Source organism: Chamaea fasciata, unplaced genomic scaffold (assembly GCF_029207755.1).
Source record: "Chamaea fasciata isolate MVZ Bird 193981 ecotype frontalis unplaced genomic scaffold, bChaFas1.0.hap1 SCAF_1, whole genome shotgun sequence".
Taxonomy (NCBI): Eukaryota; Metazoa; Chordata; class Aves; order Passeriformes; family Sylviidae; genus Chamaea; species Chamaea fasciata.
Window position 1 is genome coordinate 107,253,432 of NW_027094086.1, and position 23,063 is coordinate 107,276,494.

At 33.9% G+C, this 23,063-nt stretch overlaps 1 protein-coding gene across 9 annotated transcripts in view; it reads right to left on the bottom strand.

Annotated features, from left to right (window-relative positions):
• The window catches only part of BBS9 (Bardet-Biedl syndrome 9), a 286,092-nt gene that overhangs the window by 206,516 nt on the left and 56,513 nt on the right, over positions 1–23,063 (bottom strand). For 8 of the 9 annotated variants that reach the window (XM_066192448.1, XM_066192413.1, XM_066192430.1 and 5 more), the window contains 9 exons: positions 22,069–22,145; positions 19,850–19,903; positions 17,854–17,956; positions 16,803–16,907; positions 14,812–14,826; positions 11,215–11,355; positions 8,927–9,022; positions 4,507–4,679; positions 2,541–2,693 (listed from right to left, as the gene is read on the bottom strand). In XM_066192448.1, the coding sequence (XP_066048545.1) occupies positions 2,541–2,693; positions 4,507–4,679; positions 8,927–9,022; positions 11,215–11,355; positions 14,812–14,826; positions 16,803–16,907; positions 17,854–17,956; positions 19,850–19,903; positions 22,069–22,145 (917 nt within the window). The remainder of the gene's footprint in view (positions 1–2,540; positions 2,694–4,506; positions 4,680–8,926; positions 9,023–11,214; positions 11,356–14,811; positions 14,827–16,802; positions 16,908–17,853; positions 17,957–19,849; positions 19,904–22,068; positions 22,146–23,063) is intronic. The other variant, XM_066192439.1, reaches the window with a different exon arrangement.

The following is a 23,063-nucleotide window of genomic DNA, read 5'->3' on the forward strand; positions in this document are numbered from 1 at the left end:
TTTACCAGGGAATGAAATGCAGCTTGATTAATTTTCTCCAGTTTGACACCTATAACTTTAATGTGCACTGCATATTTACCTACCTATCACACAAACACAACTGTTATTTGAAATTGAAAATCTGAAAATTAACATTTAAAATCTACTTTGGTTGTAATTTTCAAATCAGTTCAGAAATTCATAACAATTTGCAGGTGGGCAAAGAAACCATACAGAACATGTTTAAAGTAGGCACCTAGGCAATGAAACTACACGAGTTGATTATTCATTATTTGATTTCTATTTAAAAGGTTGTTCTTAAAAAGATTATACATCTGCAAGGAAATACAGGCAGCAATACAAGATATCTTTATATCCCTGTGGATCTGCCGAAGTTATAATACTGATGCTTCAATTAATAAAAAACCTGCATGCTATAATAGTTATTTTACTAAGAAAGTAATTCATATAGTGCCCAAGTCCTGGAGATTCTGTGTAAAAAAGACTAATAAAATCACACACTCACTAACTGGAAACCCCTTTCTGCTCAAGATGAAAAGGTTTGGAATACACTATAAAACCAAAATACAGAGATTTCCCTTCTGAATGCAAAACATAATGTGAGAAGTAACAAAAACCTTACTTTGCTTTGCACAGAACAATTACTTTAGTGCAAAATGAGGGAATAAAACAAGGCAATTTTCTCTTTTCTCATTATAAAAATATTTAACATAGGAGAGGAGATGAGATTCTCATACGATTATAAGAAATTAAAAGGCATATTTATTTCAATGTAAAAAAGCTAATGCCTAAAAGAATTTCTGGAGTGAAACTTCATACTGTTCATATTTAAAAAGCCTCATTATTCCTTTTCAGAAAACACATTTATCATGTTTTGAATACCTCAACTATTTGCATTAGACATACTTGTTCAAATAAAGACAGAATATGATACTGAATTAAAGAAAACAAGAAAATGCAACAGAGAAAGAAGAAACAAGAAAAATTACTGAAAATGCAACATTGAGCAATTCACCCCCAGAGAAGAGTCAATATTAAATCCTACCACAGCTCTCACTTTCAAAACAACACGTGCAGCAGTGGGGTCTCTATGGAAATCACCATTTTACTACACTTTGTTTATAGTAACAATAACAACATTTCTTTTTTGGAAGGGGATTCCCACAAAGAAAAGAAACTACAAAGGAAATCTACCAAGTTTAAACAATTATGAAAAAATGTAAACATTTGTTCTTTGAAAAGAAATCTTTTTCCTCACTCTTCTTTCAACTGCACTAACTCCAATTCAAAAAGCCCACAACAGTAATGTTAAGAAAAGCACCCATCTAATGTTGGTTTGAAGGACTTTATAAAATAAGCTTTGGCAATATGCATCTATTTCAATAACCTAACTTTTGCCATATTCTCAGAATTCAACTTTCAAATCAACTACACAAGCAAACTGTCAAGCATATCCCAAGTTGCTCTTAAGTTCAAAGGCAAAAAGTTCTACAGAGCAAAAGCAGACTGAAGAAACTCACCGATGTTAATCTTTCAGGCTTATTTAGTCATGCCATTTTGAAGTGTTAAAGAATAACCCATCTAGCACAATACCTAGTATTTATTAAAGCAACCAGAAAATCCCCACTTTCAAACTTAAATTATCTCATGTGAACACAGTAAAGACTGGAATATTACTGTGAACTCAGTACAGACTGGAATAAAAGCAAATCTGACTTACATATAAGCATACATGGAAAGGCAGTTTTCTGTTTTCTCCAATTTAAAGAAATGTTTTCTTAGATAAAAACGTAGGGGGAAATACTTTTCCTTAACATTAGCATATTTGGATTTAAGTTGTTGTGATATACAACACTGTAAAGGTAAGTCTTTTTTCCAGTAAGGACTCTGACTCAGCTTCTCAAACAAGGCACGTCAGAAAGGAAAATCAGATCCTCCAACAGAAAAGCACAAAAACACGTCAAATAACTTAACAAAGGGGACACATCATGAAAAAGTTATCCTAAAGCAACGCAGAGCTGAGGCAGGAGAAAAATTGGTTTATTCTTTGTCCTTCCCTTTGGTTTGGGAAGGATTTCTTTTTTAAAACAGTGTTCTTCTGCAGATATCACATTCTGAAATGATTAGAACATAAATCCCCATAGGAAGGACATGGTCAGTCTCAGACAATTTTGTTGTGAATGTTACACCAGCCAAACCATTCCACCAGTTTACAGTGTACCATAAAATATTTACACAAGCTATGAACTATAAAATATTTTCACATGAACTATAAAATATTTACACTATCAACATCAGTTAGAAAAGAATGATGTGCTGTCAAGCCGGTATGACCCAGGAGTAAAGATTTTGTGGTCACAGATTAAATAAAACTATTGCAAATCATCTGGAAAGTTACAGGGACTATTAGGTTAAACAAATTACTGTTTCCTGGTCTCTCGGATGGTAAATGTAACCAGGAAAGCATAGCTTATGTGCTTTAAGCCAGGTTTTACCAACAAGATAAAGAAAGGTTAGGCTCATAATCAAACTGTACTGACCTCTCTGAACGTTCCTTCTAGCAAGGTGTCCAGATGTTGAAGAGGAGCTGGAGTTTTGTCTTTGAATCGTGTCAGCAGTCGCCTCTCAATAGCTCGAAATTGAACAGCCCTTTCAGATAACAGCTCCTGATATTTCTCAGCATTCAAACGTAGCTGCAATTTAAGGGTTTTCAAGAATTCAGGTTAAGGGTCATATACATTTATGTATGCCCATTCAAAATGAAATGGCAGAAGGATAGGAAAATTTTTGAGAGAGTTTAATACTCAAATATGATGTTGTTTGTGCCAGTTTCATACATTGTACACCTTGTAAAGCTCAATACTTTCAAGAATTATCATTTGCCACTGATATCAAAACTAATTGTCAACAGCCGCAATAACCTGTGAAAATGCATAAATATCTCACCAAGAAGCCAATTAACAAGAATGAAATTTCATCACCAAGACACAAAGGCTTCTTCTTGGTTTTGTGTGCTATTTAAGACACATATACAGTGTACTGGACTTGACATTCATTGCAGTAGAAAGCAAATGGTTATTCCCTTAGCATGAATAGAAGTACTGAATTCTGTACTGTTTGAATGACTGTCTTTTTCTTAAGTTAAATCCTTTTTCCCTTTATCTACACTGATAAGCTAACAGCAACAAAATTCCTTGAAGTGCTCACAAAAGAACATGTAAAAGATAAAATTATTAGACGATAAAATAGGAACTTTTATTATCTGGGCACTTTATGTACACTTTCCAGTGTATGCCTCGAAAATAAAAATTACTAAAGATGAGTCTTCCAAAAAGCTGTGATATCTCCATACAGCTGATGTTATAATTTGCAGAAGAAACATCAAGACACACAGCTTTCCAAATGCAAGCAACAGTGCCCCAAAATGAAGAGAAAATGTAAGTTTCTTAAATTTACATACCAGATTATATTTTAAAATAAGCAAATATCATTCTGTCAGTACATTATTATGAAAAATAAGGTAAGAGGTGCAAAGGGCAAAAGAAATACCATGAAGTTTTACTAGAAGTAGTAGGGGAAAAGGGGCATCTCAGGTAAGGGATAACTGAGATAATATTCTCCTAAGCTTGCCAAAAAAAAACAGTGTGTTGAAACTAACAGGGATGAAAGCATAAGAATGCCTTTAATACATCATTTGACATTTTTTAGACCCGATAATTACAGTAAAAATTCAGAAATCTCAAAAGAGCCAGTTACAACATAATTACAGTTGAAATTAGCAGCCCAGAAACCACACCTGTATTTCAAATTTCAAAGTATTTAAGCTTCTTATACAATCTAAAGAACCCTAAGTTTAAGGTGTTTCGACAATAAGAGTCACTTAAAAAAAAAAAAAAACACACCTTTTTTTTACTCTCAAATTAGTTGAAAGACAATAGAATAACTACTCAATAGCTTGAAATACAGACCAGGATCTAGGCTGACTCCTTAAAAAATCCCAGAAAATCTCAATGACAACTTCCATCTTTCTGTGTGGTGACAGCTCCACCTCAAAGAAAATTTGGCAGCATGAAATAACATCCAATAGTATTTCTCATCGTTGCATACATACGTTGCTGCTTTTGCCCAAATGCATGAGTTTATTAGAAATTTTCAAATTCTCTTTTCTTTTTGGAAAGGTATGGGGGAAGAATGCATGTATTTTATTAGCTATTTCTACAAGCTAGCTGAACTACTGGAGATTTTTCATTGTCACCTGCATGGCCAAACAGGAAAAAGTAATTAAAATTCTTTTATTTCTGGTCTGCTAAACTTCCTTGACCCTCCAGTGCTACTTCTACAAAGGCAGTTTTTTAAAAATCTGAAGGGCCTTTCCCCTGGATACAACTTTGTATTTTCTGAAAGCCAAATGCCTGTGATACTATAGTTATAATCTGATTAATCATTGCACTAAAATCCAATTTTAAACTAGCAGACCATTAGCAATTCATGTATTATGTAACATACCTCAAAATGTTGATCAATTAGTTCAAAATATTCTTGCAGAGGAATTGAACCAGAAAAGGTACATGCAAAATCCTTGCAGTTTTGGTTCTTGAAATGCTCTTCTAGTCGGTGTATGAGCTCTTTCGTTACCAGCCAAAGGTCTTCCAACTGATCACTCTGAATCCTGTATCGTTCTTTGAGTATAAGAACAAATACAAGACTAATAAACACAGTTTTCAGACACATAAATTCGCTATACAACAGTTCTGCTAACACACAAATAGAACTTGTTAACTGTATCCAAAGCCTACAAGAGATTTCCTTAAGACATGCACACTCACTAGTGTTAAAGAAACACTTGTATTTTATTGACTCTGCTATGCTTCACTTTAAATACAACTAGTATTAGTAGAAAGTGATTCTTATCCAACTACATACTATGACTTTTGGAAAATGGTTCAATGCAGAAACGAAAAGTGTTAATATAAACTGAAGTGAAGAACCAAATCCTGATAGCTAGTGTTATCTGTCCCAGCAAATTAATTTAACACATCAGATTTTAGTGAATTTCAAAGTACCAGGCTAGTGGAGTGAAATTTTATTTTTAGTTCACATTTTCAACCCTCTCTCCCGCTTCTCGGAAATCAGAATGGATTAATATTAGTACCAGTTTAATTAACAGAACTAACTGATATTAAGTAATAAATGTTGAGAAAAAAATTGTGGAAAATCATAGCAGCCTTTTAATTTTAATTTTTTCAGATAAAGCATTTTCAAACATATGTTCCTCACATCTTTTCATTACACATCTGCCAATAACTAACAAAATAAGAATAGATAGAAATGCACCTATGAGGATTTGACACAAAATTGTTCTCTTTTTTTGGCCTTGTTAAAAGGGCCCACAGTAAATCAAATTAACCAGAATTCTTTTAAACTTGAATGTACTTATTTAAAATTTTCTCAACATTAGTTATTCAAGATTGTTTGACATTACCACTGGCAGCATTCCCAGGATATATATTTCACTGAATACAGAATGACAAATTCTGTTTACAGTGTAACAGGAAAGAAGCAAGTTTTATTTAAAAACATGCTTGTTAAAGAAAAGAACACCATCTGCTAAAGATAGCATTTGACCTAATATCCATTTTTTAAACACTCACAATGTAATGGCTGGACTTACTTAGATGTATCATCATACTTTGCCTTAAGTGATTTTTCCTTGACGGAAATTAGCTCAGATGTTTTCAGGCCAAATCAACAGTCATTCCATTTATAATTGACATATCTAATACATTAATGGTTTAAAATGGACAAAACTAATTTCCTCCAAATTGCACATTTAGTTTCCACATACTGTTTTTTGGTCAATACAAACACAATCTAATTTTACCATGGCCTGAGTAGAGAACATTGCAATCATTTGCTTTATGTGATCTTCCAAGCCTCAAAAAAGACAAACTGGATTTAGAAACATTACAAAACTGACAATCTGTAGTTAATCTAAGCATATGCTTTAACCAGAAAAACAGTGAAAAGGAAAAAAGAAATAATGGCGCTTCTGTTCATCCCATGCTTTTACGATAGTTAACCAACATGTTTAAGCTTTTTGTTAAAATAAGCCCCATTACAGAAAATTACAACAGATTTTCAGAAAATTCTCTATCAGAAAAGCAGGAAACTCAGGGGAACCAATAATTCAACAGGTTACAAAGTCTTTTCAAACTACAACAGGCTATCCAAATAGCACAATCTGCATTAGGAATAGCTGTTCTGCCAGTAGGAAGTTTAGAAGATTCTGTTCACTTCTCAGCTAGGAAACTCACATCAGAAGAAAAAAGAAAAAAAAAAAAAAAAGAAAAAGAAAAAAAGAAAAAAAAAAAAAAACAGCCACAGTTAGCAGTCAAGTCTTCCTTAAACTTGATTAAAAGACAATTTTAAAAATTTCAGCAATAAAACACCTGCCTTTAAGTCTTAATCTAGCTGGTGGTGCAAGCTACTTTTTGATATATATTTTCTATCAAGATGTACTTCAGGCTGGGTTTCTTTGCAGCAGTCTTGACAAGTTGAAGTAATATCTTCAATTGCTACACTGGTCAGAATGGATTAGCTAATGGAATTAAAAACTAACATGAAAATAGATGTTGCTCCTGTTTGCAGCTTCAGCAATGGAGCCCAACTGAACCTGACGACCTTCATTGCTACATGCAGCTCTTCCCAATCACACCTTAAGGTCCATTTGATAAGGAATACTGGAAGAGGTGTTCTTCCATTGTCCATGATAAACTCCTTTCATGGAAAACCAGAAATAAGGTTTGATCTTAAAAAATTTACTTTCCTGAAACACCATTACTCCTAGTCAAAATTTATCTACACATACAGGTTTCTTTTTGAAAAACATTTCCTCAATTAAAATGCTACGTAAGTATTTTTACAAAGCATAAGCTCAGCGTTACATGGCAGAGTAAGTACCTACCAAGTAATATAATTTCATCTACATTCATTAGTTTCACAGAAGATCTATTCAGTCAAGCACAATCATTTCAGTATCATGATATTCTACCAAACAATGCTTTTGTATTATCACTAGTCTCTGATTATAAAAATATTCTGACTTATGCTTGACTATCGTAGTTTTTACATATATTTACCTTTAAATAAGTTTTACTTACGTACCATTTCAAATGACCAAATTCCCCCTAAAACCTTTGCTAACCAACTCAATTCAATGCATAAAGTGGATGCTGGAAACAGGCTGCTAACATAGAAAGTGACATCATACTACTCATTTGTTTTCTAAAGTTAGGATTCCCATACACAGTAAATGAGTAGTCACACTAAGAGAAACAGATATTGTGGAGCTCCTTTGTAAAGCGAACTTCACAAGTAAAGCAGTGTGGGAAAGTTTATTCTAAGACTGCAAGCATCATTCCTAGCTGGTGTATAAACAAACCTGAAAGGAAAAGATTGAGGGTTGGGGGTGGGGATATGTGAGATTAAAAGCTATGGCCTTCAGTAGAAACTAACAGATATTCATTACATAAAAACAAATTTGTCATTACAGCAACCAGATTTAACAACTATGCAAGAAGAAGTCCAAATCAAAGATTTAAACCGCAATCCAGGAAAAATTTATTTGTAAATCCTTTCAATTATTTAGTTTTTAAAAACTATCATTGCACTTCTAGTTTAGTTAAAACTGGTTAAGACCTCCTATTCAAAGAAATATTAAAAACAAAGTAACAATAAGACAGTATGTAAACAATGCATACAAAAAAAAATACAGATGGATTTGATCCTTAGAAATACAAAATTCTTGGTACATGATTCCTAGTACAATGAAAATTACTCTCCAGATGATTTCTGTTTTAACACACGATTACATTAGAAAACGTATTAAATACTATCTCATAGCTCACAGCTGAACCCATCAATATTTATACAGCCCATCACAAATAAGGATTTCTGAAAACAGTAAGGAATATTATCTCTGTTGAAAAAAATTCACATCAACAAACCAAACTGTGATTTTTCACTCAAAGCAGTTTCCACAAAGCATTCACACAGTGTTCCAACTGAACCCTCTGCAGTGCACAGTTGCTTTTCTAGCTTTTCAATTTGTAGTCTGCTGTATTAAATGAAGACTTTGTGCTCTGCTGGCACAGAAAATGGTAAACACAATTGAACTTATTTGGTTCCAAGACACATGCCAAGAAAGAGTTTAGCAAGTTGAGCAGCTGTGCAGAGCAAGACCATAAACGCTTGAAAATAAAGAGAACCTATCTGTTTCAAAGAGCACAAATTCAGGTGGCTGAAATAGGACTACTTAAATCACAAACTGCTCTATACAAGAGATACTTGACCAGGTAACAGCATATCTGGATGTACATTCATACACTCTGTAAGCATAATAAAAAGGATCTTGAATCCATAATCTCTTACTTACAAAGATATACAGGCACCTAAAGAGAAGAGCTGGGCATTTACTTAGATGTAGAGAAGCAAGTAGAGTCTGATGCCTAATTTAAGTCAAGGATTACTCAAAGTCAATGGGAAGTTAGAAATTTGCTTTTCAATCCCTTTCAAAAATTTCAGTAGGTGACTAATTCCAAACACAGATGTTCAAATTCCTTTAAGATGAGGAGTTTTTCCATTTTTATAATGATAGCATTAGTTTATGAATTAAAACATTGCTAAAAGCTTTAAGAAAATTCAATTTCTTCAGAGAACTACCATTGTAGTGTACTGTATTTTGAGTACGATTTTTTGTTACACAATTTTATACTTGAGAGGAGAAAAGAAACCATCAATTAACACTGAAACTCCTGTATTAATTTGCAAACACTGATTATCCTTCTTTGTATGATCCACATTCTCATTTTTTACACATTCTAACTGATGATCAGGCTTCTTTTACTCTAATACTGATAGAACTTACGTGATGTTTTTGAAGCAAGAAGAGTGGTTTTTGAACCAGTTAAAAATTGAAATCCCAGAGCATTTGCTTGGTCACCCTCAGACGGATCAACAAAGTCTGAAAAAGAAAGTTAAATTCCATTTTCTGTAATTTGATACTGGCATTCAGCAAACCTCAATCCATAGCCAGGACTATATCAATCTTTGCACAAACAGATGAATGAGATTGTTTCCCTTCTTAGGGTTCAAAAATAACAAATATCAGCAGTTTGGTACACCCTTCCTTCATTCACAGGTGGAATGTGAGCCACATAGTTTCCCTCCCCCAGCCTGAAAATAAAAAGGTTGGTTTCCCAGAGGTTCAGTCTGTACATTCTAAAAGAACTGCAATTTGTGTAGAGCCCAAAGACTACCACCTTACACCAGATGCAAGGTTACCTTTAATTCAGATATTGATGCAAAACTTTTGCATAAATAATCATTAAAATATTAAAGCCCACTCTCTTTAGCTTTCAGCACAGAGCAAAACAAACATCCAGCTTGCTAAAACTAGCTACTCTGCAAAGTCCATCCATGTCCACCTTTCTTTTCATTCTGTGTAGTGGATTATACCAATTTAAAAGGTTTAATTTTAGAATCCCATATTTTAAAAACTATTCTTTATCACCACAACTCCCACTACTTCTCCTAAAAATAAGGCAAAACAGGGAGAAGAGATACAACTTTTATTGCTTTCACCAATAATTTAGAGTTTGTTCACAAATTACATCATAATAATAAATATAAACATAATAAACAGCATACTCTTTTTATTTTGTATTCCACTGTTTTATTCTTTTTATTCCACTGTAAGTGGAATGAACAGAAACCAGAACATTTTAATGCTTTCTTGGTCCTATGCTTTGTGTTGTATTCTCAACAATGCATCCCTAGCTTAAAAACAAAATACAATGTGATATTCTGAAAGCATTATTGCTCAGCCATAATGGAAGCCCATTATTAAAACCTCAAAATTGTGACCCTTAAAAAAGAATGTTGTTGTGTTTCAAGTATTACACAGCACATCCAGTTAAGAGAAAAGATATATTTATCCTTAAAATGAAGAGAATCATGCAAAAAAAACAAACAAACAAACAAAAAAAAAACCCCCACAGCAACAAAGCCTACATCACTGTTCTCAGACAAATATATTATATAAGCTTTAAAAGAGATGCAGCAACCCTTTAGAAAAACAATAGTAAAGTTGTTGTCCCATACAGCTCTCAGCAAATTGTTCCAGAACCTTAGTCATCTGAATTCCAAAACCTTAATCACTGCCAGACTGAACATACTCACAATCACTTTGTAAGCCCCGTTTATTAATTTCCTCTTGGGCTAATATGATCATCTAGACCCATGATATAGCCACAAAATATTTACTGAAGTCAATCCTTTTTTGCCTGTGTATTATTAAGCTAAATGAGTCACTTTTAATTCTCTCGAAATCTCTAGATAACATTTTTCTATACTTTTGAGTTATATACATTATATTTTATTTAATATTAGCAACTAGCACTCAGTTTGCCAGTGCACAGTAACATGATACTGGTTTACTGCATGGAAACACTTTGCGTAATGCATCTTCAAATTTTATTTGTTTGCTCATGATTACAACATTGTACCACAGAGTATTCCTGTGGTTACTTCCACCTCCTCTCTCTATCAAATTGTGAGCACAAAATTACAGCAAAACTGATTTTCTTAACATTGCACTTTATAGTACTCAATGTCATTCTTCTTTTTCCAGTCCTAAGTGGAAATGAACTTCTCCTTCATGCCACTTTAATACAATGCTGAATTGAGAACATAGCACATCAGAAAATAATGCTATGTTCAAGTCTTCTTTTTGCTCCAAGAAGGTTACTGAAATTATTAAATAAAATCAGCTTCAGACCAATACATCAAATTCTCCACATGTCATCATCCAAAGCAACTGTACCCCTTATGTACAACATTTACCACTTCTGCTTTGCCCTGCTCACCCTTTTTAAATGAATGCCTGTTTTCCCCAATATAACACTGCTCAAGAAATTTCATGTAAAATTGTCTGCATACATAGAAATTATGTCTATACCATGTAAAGGAATCTGTAGTTTTACCAGAGGCAGGTAGGCTTGCCCAGGTGCATTATTATTGAATTATTATGCCATCATTTCTTTCAAAATATATTTTTAATATACTAACATTAACTTTTTTAATTACCTCATTACATCACATGGACAAACAGTTCCCGTTGGGAGCTTCTAACCCTTTTTACATTTAAAAACCTACCTGGAAAAATGGTGACAAAACTGATGGGAGGTTTGTTGGTATCAATAGTTAGCTTGTGGTTTGCTGATTTTGAAGGTTGAACTGGAAAGCAAACTAACTTCAAAGGCAGACTGAAGTTACACTGTGAAACTCTTGGTATTCCTAAAAGGAAAGAACACAGATTCATTTTTCATTTCCACATTCTGAATACAGGATACTTTATACCACTGTCCCCAAAGAGGTATAACAAGACAGGTAATGTGATTAAGGAATGCATTAAAAAAAGAACTATATAAAATTCTCTTTTTAAAAAAAATTTCCACCTAAAATATCTTTAAATTTGAATACTTCTAATTACGTTCTCAAGCGAACATTTTTATATGGATGAGAAAGCAAGAGTTACTAACAAAACCACTGCATACTATATTTATACTAGTTAACACGCAATGAAGATTAGTTTTATTAAGTGCTCTAGACAAACAATACCACTTCAACATAAACGACAGCTGTGTGATTACTCCCAAGGCTTCAAATATAGAATTGAAGCATCAACATTTACATCAGGAATATCACAAACTAAATGCTTTTTATGAGCATACTTACTCTTTTTTTTAATATACTCTTAAATAACATCTATGCAACCTTTATATTATCTGTCAGAGGTTGTGATTTAGAGAAATAATGTATCCAATGGAGGTTATTACTCAAATGTATATTAAATTCTATCTTTCACCTTATTGCATCATAATAAAACAGAACTGTAAAGCTGGCTACTGCCTTGAATATTGAGATCTACTATCACGAACAATTTCATCAGAACAGTGCAGGAGAAAAGATGAAGTTTAAACACTAAGATTTAAAAAACACACTCGACTGTGTCAAAATTTTTCTCATATAAATACTGTTTCAAATTGCTGGCATGTCAGCAATTGCCTGGTATGTTCTATGCAAAAGGCAAAAGTGCTCATTGCTATGAAGTATGGAGTACTTGCTCTGTTGAGAAGAAAGATTGTGGGGTTTTTCAGGACAATTTTTTGATGAAGTACCTACAGGAAAACCTTGTTTAACAAAACAGATTTTTAGAGAAAAAAGTAAGTTACTGTCAGGAAAGTCATGAAACTGACAGCTACATAGAGGTATATACAGAGTGCATCAAAATTGAGCTCAAACATTCAGTAGCCACCCAAGCAACCCGTTTTGCTAGTAATTTTGTTTGTTTGCTGTTTCTCAGATCTCTTCCAATGAAAAAAATACTTCTAAGACTCATCTCAGGGAAAAAATGCAACCATAAGGCTCAGATTATTCCCTGTGGTTGTCAATTCACAAGCTGTTTTGGCTGGCTGATAATGCCTCCAAGTAACTATTCTGCAGCAGCTTATAAATATAAAATCAGAGAAAACTGAGCAGAAAACTCAGTCAAATCAAAGAGAAGTCTTCAAAATTAGACTGTCTCCAGGTTCCAAGGAAAATTCCTAAAGGAATACTTGAAAATAAACCCAGGATCTGTCAGAATGATTCATTCAACTGTATCTTCATCATCTCATGGGAAAAGTAAAATTTTTCTTGATGACAGCATAACACAAACATCTTAGTACTGAACTTAGATATGGAGACTTATCAACAGGAAAAAAATGGTAGCAAAAATAGGCAAAAAGGTTTTGATTTTTTTTATATTTAAAACAAAATATTTTTCTTGTTTTTTTCAAATCAGCTTTTTCTGCATAGTCTGCTGTCAGTCTGCCTCTTCAAAAACATAACTTTTCGATATTTCAGACAAAGGTCAAATCAAAACTAAATCAAGTATTATCTAGCTTTTGGAGGAGACTGGGGAGATTTCTAGTCGACTAATTCAAAACACCTACATATAAGAAAAAAAACCTAAAAAACTCCAACAAAATTTATCACTACAGTGAAAACTTGCGGGGAAATGTTTCAGAATATTTCAGAACTTTAAATGGTACTAAGGAAACAAAGTAGTAGCCATGTGTGGGAGTCAGAATTTCCTCAATCCATTGATATTCTGTCTAGCAACACATCTCACTTCATTTAGAGTTGTGATACTGTGGATGATACACAATTTTAGTACTATAATAAAGAAAAAAAGTGGAAGTAAAAATTCAGATTCTCCTCCAATCATAAACAAAACAGACAATATCCAATGTTATCTCATAAGGTACTAGTATTTAAAGGCATACTATGCACCTACCTGCTGTAAGTAATAAAACAGTCATATGCCCTGTGGATGTTATTTCATTTCAAAATTCCTCATGCATTCGTTTAGTTATATTTGAAACATAACATTAATGTGCATGATAAAACGTATTAAAACTCAGATCTCCCAGTTTAGATATTAAATATTTAATATTCAGAGAATTATTATTTGCTGTGGTATTGATGACCCTGAGTTTACATAGTCCAGTGTACCCCACAGTAACCCAAAAAGACTTTGTCACAGATAATTCTGCAAAGTTTACTGTACACTGCAATATTCTTTTCAGGATAAGGTTTTCATCTTGTTTCGATATTTCTTAAAACAAAAACCCAATCTTCATATTTAGAATAGCATTCTTTCAAACTACATACTCTTGTTTTTATATAATTTATTGATAGCTAATTTTTTTATGACTTTGTCTAGCAGAAACATTCCACAGGGTAACAGTTATTCTTGTCAAGAGCAGTATCTTATTGAGATGTTTTGAGCATCTATTTCCTGTACAACACCTCAAGGTCCGCTAAAATATCTAGAAATCAGAAAAGGAGGGGAACGGTAACAGTTACCTTCTTGCTTCTTTTTACTGCACTTAATAAGCTTGAAAGATCATAAGTATTGAAAAATAAGACTCAAATATACATAGATCTATAACTTTTGTTTAGGAAAACTTCCTTTCAGTGGATCTCTAAATCTATGCCAATCAACTTTTTTACCTTCCCAAAACATGAAGCAATGTGTACTTAATATATTTATTTTTGAAGTTCATAAAATATCTTCTATATCTTTTCAACACATCTACAACTTCACGGCAAAACCACCCTTCTCTCTTTTTAGTCTATATATACATAAGCTAATTTTCCAGTCTCCTTTTGTCTCTTAATTGTAACTTTTCCAAGAATTGGATCTACCACAATCACAGCTAAGTTTTGTACTGCTGGTAGTCTCAGACAGAAAGCTGCCTTGCAGCCTTGAATAAGATGCTTCCAATAGGAATTGGAATGAAGACATGTTGTGACATGATTCTGAGAGTTACTCAGCCCAAACAGCATAAATGCCTAATAGCTGTTTCATTTGCACCAAAGGTGTAATTTAGCTGCCTAACTGCTACAACTGGGAAAAAACAGATATAAGAAAGTAAGTACAATTTGTTTTCAATTTCCAATCTCAATGTATAAGGAACCTAATACTTTGCAAAATTCCCATGTTACATAGGAGAAAGTGCAATATGCTTCACCAAGAAATGTTCTTTTGATCTTCTATTCTCTACATCCACACCTTCATACCATCAAACCAAGAATAAAAAGAACTTATAGAAATGATAGGCAAAAATAACAGCTCCCTTCCAATCTGTTCAATTCAGTATATACTGCCACTCATAAAACTTTGCATTTTTTGCATTCACTCACCTTCAGGATTGAGCTCTGCCATATGACCAGCAACAGGACAAAAGGTAAAAAAAATTGCATGAGATATTACTCAAATTTTAAAAAAAGAAAAAGGAAATGTAACAGGGTTTAAAGAATTTAAGCCACATTTGTTAAGTAGACAATACATAAAGACACAATACTAGCCAAAAACCAGACATGAGACCACATTCATCAATAGTGCAACCCCATCCAAGTGTCTGACTCATCAAGCTTCAGCCATATGAACCCCAGAGAGATAGACTGAAGATTGATTTGGCCACAAATATAGATATCTTAAAAACTAAAGAGGAAACAGTCTCTGTTAAGATAAAATGAAGTCACAAAAGCACTCAAAGTTTGTTTACTAGTATATTACACTTAAGGATTTGACTGCCAAGTAGCACTAGTATTTCTATGTAATTCCACAGAACTACCTCAGAAAATAATTTAAATAAACATCAAAGAATTAGCAGATACTATCCCTGACCCTAATTATGTTTCTTTACTTTGAAACTCAACTACCAAAGAGGTTTTTAAAATTTATTCTTCAGTTTCCATAATTCTCTTAGCTGTCAAGTCTGCTTGTTCTTTTTTTAATAGCATATAAACCATCAAACACATTCAAGATGCAAGGTTTTCTTACATCCCTAATCAAAAGGCTTACAAAATCCAACTTAATATCTAAAACATAAATGTAAGTTTTATTAGCATTACCCTAAAGAAATAATACATTTATTTCCTGATCTTAGGAAGCAAAATTACAGAAACAAGACCAGCAAAACAGAAAATCAAGCTTTCAAAATCAAAGGATCCAAGACATTCACTAGTGTGCTACCTATTCAGTTATGCCAAACACCTATCAAAGGCCACATCACTAATTTGGACAGTTATGAATGCACAGCATCTCATTCACAAGGAATATGCGGTCAGAATCACTGGACAGAGGGACTGAAGTTGTACAAGCTGTTCATGCAGGCTCTCAATTAAAAGGGAGGGCTTCCTTTCCTTTAAAAGCATGCATTTCATTATTTTTCTAGAAATAAACATTTCAGTCAAGGTACAGCCTAGACTACTATCATAAACACAATGTTTCAAGTGTGAGGTGATACAAAGAAAACATTTATATAGAAGTGTCCATATAGGATAAGGTACTCAAGACCACCACCCTTCAAAGAAGCCCTTAGTACACATGCACTTCTTTCACGCCAATCTACTCCATTTGTGCTGGCACAGCTTTGTCTTTGCACAGTGAATCAAATCAGCAAATCTGGCTGAGAAACAACTGGTGACTGTATGACCACAACAGGGGAGGAGGTGCAGGAGCAAAGCCAAGCAGCTAGAAGTGAAGATTTGACAGCTTAAACTGGTTTATGCAGCATTTAACGTGGAAGCCCTGCCTAAATACAGCTTCTCAGTAGCCTGACACATTCACAAGGCTGTGTGTAGAACACTAAGCTAATAAACCTTCAGTTATGGATAGCAGAATAAATTAACATATTCTATCATTAGGACACTGTAACATCATAAAATAACAAATTGACTTCTATTTCTTTGAGTTAGTTTATTGTTTGGAATGAGTATGTTCATCTGTTAAAAAGGAAGTGAGGAATAATCACTCCCAATGCTTATTCAGGTCTCATTCTCTGTGGGGGAGGCATTATCGTCACATTTTTTGGCAGACCAGAAGGGTGAATAGTCACAAAGACGTACTCAACTTCTCACTCAAGAGGTGGAGCAGAACAAAAGCAAATTCATAGGACAGAGTGGGAAAGCTGATACAGCTGCTTCCCAGGCAATAACATTATGATTTTACCTCTGCAAGACCAATTACATAAATGGATGCAACATAAAATAGTAATTAAAACTGAAGACTAGATAAACAATATTTCTTTAATTACTACTGCCTTTAGAATATTTGGGGAGGAAAAAGTCCTCCCCCCCAAAAAAAAACAAAAAAACCAACACATTACAATCAGTCTCCAGTGGCTTACCTGTTGATATGTTATATGAAACCATACAAGTTCCTTCTAGTTCTGATGGAGAACAATTCTCCTTCAAAAAGACAGACACAACCACAGTTTCCGATGAATCTGGTTCTGAAAGTAACACAAAATTAAATCAAGTAAGAGGAGCATCCAAATGAAAGCAACATATTTTCCAGCACTTTGGGAATTATTCTACTAAATTATGATAATTTCTATTAGTTCGCCTTTCTCAAATCACTGTACATGCTTTTTTTTTAATCCTTAATTTTTAAAAGGAAAACTAAACTAGGGCCTCCAAGTATCTTAAGCATAACCTATAAAACAATTCAGCACAATGAACATGAAGAATACAAAAAGAAATGAGATTTACATAGCAATATTAGTATTTTACAAACCCATCAGCCATTTGCTCCTACCACAGGCTGAGAAAATGCAAGAACTGCCCCTTCAAATGAGAGTAGCAGTCAGTAAAGCCCTGTTTCAACAAGGACTATTACTTCCCATTTCAGAGCAGAAATGGCCTTCAGTTCCAACTGAAGCAGCAGGCACGCTTGTCTGACCTTCTGCTCCACATAGTCCCAAAGGCAATCCCACCTGCAGTCTTACCAACAGAGTTGGAAAAAGGATCCCCTAACAGTTGATGTTACATTGGGAACAGATGCTAGACTGTCCCCCAGCTGACAAACTTACTGTCCCTGTTCATAGATTAAGACTGGCATTTCTACATAGACAGAAATGTCAGCAAAAGAAAATAACCAAGCAGAAGTACTACAGAATAATAGGGGGTTTTTCGCCACCATCATGAAGATGCCACCCTGTCTCTCTTCACCCGTCACATGTCATACCACAACCAGGGAAACAACTCAGTTCCTATCTACATTGTCTTCCTCTTCCAAGCAGTGTCTAGAAGCTGTGGGGTGCAGGCAAGACAAACTTGTAATTGCTTTAACTGCTGTATATCTGCAACAATGCACTCACCAGAGGCAGGGCTACACCTTTTCAAGCCTCAGAAAAAGTAATAGAATACAACAGCTGTGATGATACTGCCATAATTTACCTAAATCATCAAATACAAACTGGTCACAGGTCACTGCTAACGGAGCTTGCACACACACGGCCATGTTTGGCTTCTGCGCAGTCACTCTGCTCTGGATTGTTATCTAGATCAAGGGACAGACAGAAGTATTTAAAAGAAGCAACTAATTAAGCTCTACAGCAGAAAAAAAAATTCCATAACCAACAGAAAGATATGAAAAAAAAGATCTGCAAAGACCAATTCATCTGCAAAGACCAATTCTGCAACACCATTTAGGGACTTAAAATTTCAAGTTCAAAACAAGTATTTTCATTTTATAATTCTTATTCCCTCGCAGCCAATAACAAGATACACTAACTTAAAAGATTACAAAAGCCTGAGGGGACTTCTCAAGTTTTTGTAATTTTAATCCAAGACAAACCAAAGCTAAAGTATTAATTGAATGTTTAATACTCTGCAAGTGTCATGAGCATTCATTCTAATCCAAACAAATATAAAATTTGGCAAATTTTAGGTGATTATAGTGGAAAAAAACACAAGAATAATAAAATCAAAGATAACCAAAGAAATTACTTCCTTCAACAGCAAACAGTAATGCACAGTGTTCTGAATAACTTCAAGTTTTATTTGGGTTTTTTTTACTGTAAACAAAATAAGAAAATACACCAGATACTCAGTACAACAATTCCAGATAATGAAAGCTCAGCTAAACATAGAGTGGCCCTCATGGCTTCTATTGTGCACAGTAACTCCACTGCAACACCAATGGATATCAAAACAGTGTCCCTAACTCATATCTAAAATGAAAGTATAGTGGTGACTGAGATCTGAATGTGGACTGCATAGAGAGAGACCATATATCTGATATCATCCATTTTGCATTGCTGGTCTACCAAGGAGCTCATTACAGCCAGGTTAAATCAGTTTAGAATATTATTACTTATAAAATTACTCAAGCATTAGGAAACTAATTTGACTACTTTAACGTAATTAACATCAACACTGACTTAGGTTTAACAATGCACCAGTTATAGGAACTTATCATTGAAAAAAGATTCTAGAAAAAATTGAATTCATGGTAACTCCTACATTTACTATTTTTGTTTCACTAAAAGGTGCAAGATGCATAAACAAGAAAAGAGAATGGGGAAATAATTATGTCTTCCCATTAAAAAGCTAATGAAATACATAAATACACAATTCTATTGAACTTCTTTGAGCAGACTTATCACTGACTTAATCAAAAGAGTGGTTTTATCCTCGATCATTTTTAGCACTTAAAAATGCAGAGAAAGATACTGGACTAAGTGCAAGTAAACCACGTAAGTCTAAGGGGATGTGGTTCAAACAGTTCAGTTACCCTCTGAATTTTTCACTCTAGACAGAAAGAGAACTTGCAAGGTTCTCAAAAATGAAACTTCATTGATGCTCTTAGAAGATCATCCTAAAGTCAGAAATAAAAATCATGATCCTTTTTAGGCAATACTGAGGAAAAACTACACTTGCATGCACATGCATGTGCACACATACACACACTCGTTATAATCAGTTACAGGCAACAGCTCTCATGAAGAACTGCAATTTTCTAATTAGATTTTCCTACCATTTTAATTGCCACAGCTATGAAAGTCTTTTCACAAAAGAAAGTCTATTCTTGTTTATTGACAACTAAAAAGGCAGCTGAAGATTATAAACTTCTCATTTGAGTAACCAAACATTTATTGCCATAGGAAAAAATATTCTCATGACTTCCAAAACTACTTCATTCTATCCTAATAATGTTTCTGAGATGGCTTATTGATAAGCCTATCAAAAATAAAACCGTAATCACTTTCTGACAGTAGCAGAAGGCTTGCTAGAATAACATCTTATCATACTAAGGAGAAAAAAAGTTTAGTATATATTGCATTTCAAAATTCACTCATTTTAATGTTCTAAGTGAAAAGACAGAAAGTGACAGGCTTGTTACTATTTGCCACCACTATTCAAATGCTACTGTTTGAGCTAGGCACAGTACCTTTACTGTGACTGATGGTACTGTCCCTGCTTTTACTTCACTGTCAATGGCTTGCTGTGAAGAAAAAAGATGAAAACAGAGTAAATTCAATGCTCCATATGAACAAGAAAACACAATTAAAGCAATCTTACTTTCCTATCCTCAACTAGCTAAACACAGAATTAACATTAAAGGACTTATCATTCCTATGGCAGATTAAAATACGCAAAATACATTTCTGAGTTCCTTCTGAAAATGTGAAGTCTCCATTTGAAATTCCCTGCAAAAAGGATAGCAGAAGGTCATGAATGTTGTATATATAACAAAGTAATACACTCTGATGCATATACAAATATTTGAAACTGTTTTGTTTGGCACACTACTTTTCACTGTGTATTTATTAAAATTCTGGAAATACCTTCTGCTATTCAGTAGGGAAAGGTGACTTCCAATCTGCCAATATATTATATACACAACATAGCATCTACTATAAAATCATTACACACTATTTTATAATCAGAAATATACTTGAAATTTCAAAAGAAAATTCTAGCAGGCACTTCAATACTCCTGCCGATTCCTATTTCAATAGGCTATTCCATCAACTTCAAAATTCATCTTGACCTTGTGGTCAATTTTAATTTTATTTTACGCTTATATTTCATTTTGAAACAGGTCAGTCACTACAGTTAAAGAAAATGTTCTCATTTAAATTATTATAAAGAAACACATCTCTCACCTCTGCTATAATACCAAATTACTGATTTGAACTTATACCTTCTCATTATAAAAGAGTAAATTAAAAACAGTATAACGGCCACATGTGCAATGTTCCTAAAAAGTCAGGAAGCTGGTATGGTCTCTGGCTTCTATCAGTGGATTTTCATTTGTACATTGTGCACCTTTCTCAGCTAAAAAAGACAGATACTTTCATACTGGCTTGTCATGCTCTCTGGTGACCAGTGGTTGATTCTGAAACAATAGCAGGGGTATAAAGATATGTAAGATATGTATCACATCTGTAACCTTATTCAGCTTTCAGAAATCACCTGGATTTCCTGGATCAGAGGCCACACACAGGAGGTGGTATTAAGTAACAGAAGGGCCCTCCACTTGTTCATCTACATAATTTTAATACTCTCTATCCTCTTTGCTTTTATCACACACATTGCAATCTTGAACTTTTCACAGGTGCAGAAGTAGCATTGGAAATCCTGTAGTTCCCAAGGTAACTGCAGAAGCCCTAGAATTGCTCCTACGCTTGCTTATTGATCCCTTCCCACAAAGTATCTTATCAGATTTTTCCTTCCTAGGCAGCTACTGAAAGAACCCACAGAAAAGCTGACCACACAGGAAACTAAGATATATGGGCAGATAAAGATTCAAGACTGTGGTCTGCTTGATAGACTGAGTTACTTACATATAAAACAGACCAGCTACATCTGGAAGATTGAGCAAATGAGCACAGCAGCATTAGAGCATTCAGCGCACCTAACAGCCTGAGTGTTGTGAGTAGATTATTGCAGCTAGCCAAGACCATGTCACACTGCTCTTTTTTCCACAAACAAGTGCTAGGACACTAGCATACATTATGAAGAGGTCCATTTATCAAAGAATAATATCATAATGTATTTTTTAAACAGTAAATAGCTGTGAAAAATCAGTTTTGCCAAAATTAGCGGCCAGAAACGGATAAAGATGTTATAGTGCAACAAGTATGTTCTGAAATTTTTAAAGTGAGTTCTCCCAATTCTTAATTTGAATAATTTTTGTGAACTACGTATGTATGCAACATGAATAAACTAATTAGGCTGCAACACCAAACAATATTGAATAATAGCTTACTGGAGAAAGAATACTCAAACCACTCAAGCTGCATTGTAAGAAATAATCTATCTTTGAAAGATGCAAGGGCAACACTTTGACTGTTTCCCCCAATGTTTATAACTGCTCACCAGTACAACTTCTCACCACTACAAAGTTTTTCTAGACTCTAAGTTCTTCTTCACTTACATTTGCTTAGGCAAGAATATCAAGGTCCTCAGACAGAAGATAAATAAATAATTTTAATAATTCTAGTTAAAATCTTTAATAAAAGTGGGTTCTAATTGAAAACTCTGGGCCATGAAGCTCAGTCACACAAATGTAAATAGTAATCACTATGCATGATCAGTCATTATTTACTCCTCCAAAATCAATGTTTTTTTTCAGAGTAATTTCCTTTTTATAGAGATACATACAGATTCTTCATCCAAATCAGGTGAAACTTCTGCTGTGACAGTAACATCTCTCTGTTTTTCAGACTCAGGCAAAATATCTGAAAGAAAAAAGCAAAGGCAAATCAGTTCTCCTTTAAGAATTATTCAGCTACATTCCTAAAAATCATACAACTTCAACAGCATCAAGTCTCAAAGTCCTACTAGAATTCTACAGAAAACTTAAACCTGGATCTCATTCCGGGTTTCTGATTTATGTATGAGAAAGAATTTAGATGCATTCCATAACAAGGGAAGGTAGCTGGTCAGGTATTTTAAACTTTTGTCTTCACATGCATATGCCAATACACAATGAGTAACTACCTCCAAAATAACACTGCACATCTAATGGCACTTTCATCTAAATAATTTGATAATTAATATACTAAAAAAAGAAAGATTCTATGTCTAACAGTCTAATCTTCAGCAAATTCCTCTGTATAAGGAGGTGGTATATCAAAGTTTAATGTATAGACAATTACATGTGGCTGGATTAAAATATGTCACCAGATGATTTCCAGGACTGTAAACATACAAGGCAAAAGAATGCTACAAACTCACTTATGTCCATGATACAAAGTCTTATCGTGATTCACACATGAAAAACACAAGTTATACAAATTAAAGCCTTAAAAACCTTGAGGAATTACATAACCTTCTCTTAAGAGTCCAGAAGTAGAGCTCTAGGGCATTTGCATTTTTCTGAAGAGCACTTCTATTTTTTAACACACCAAACATATGGGAAAATGAAAAATCTGAACAGGAAATATATAGTTCCTAAAGTAAAGAGTAAAGAGTCGATGTAAAGGGGCAATTAACATATTAAGTGAATAACTGAGAGCATGAGCACATTCAGAAAGCTGCAAGAATTTTATTACACACAGGGTACTGAAAACTACGTAGAACCAGTAGACAACACATTATCTCTTTCTAATCAGAGGGTCAAGGGAGAAGATTTTGATGAAGGTAGAAAATAAGTA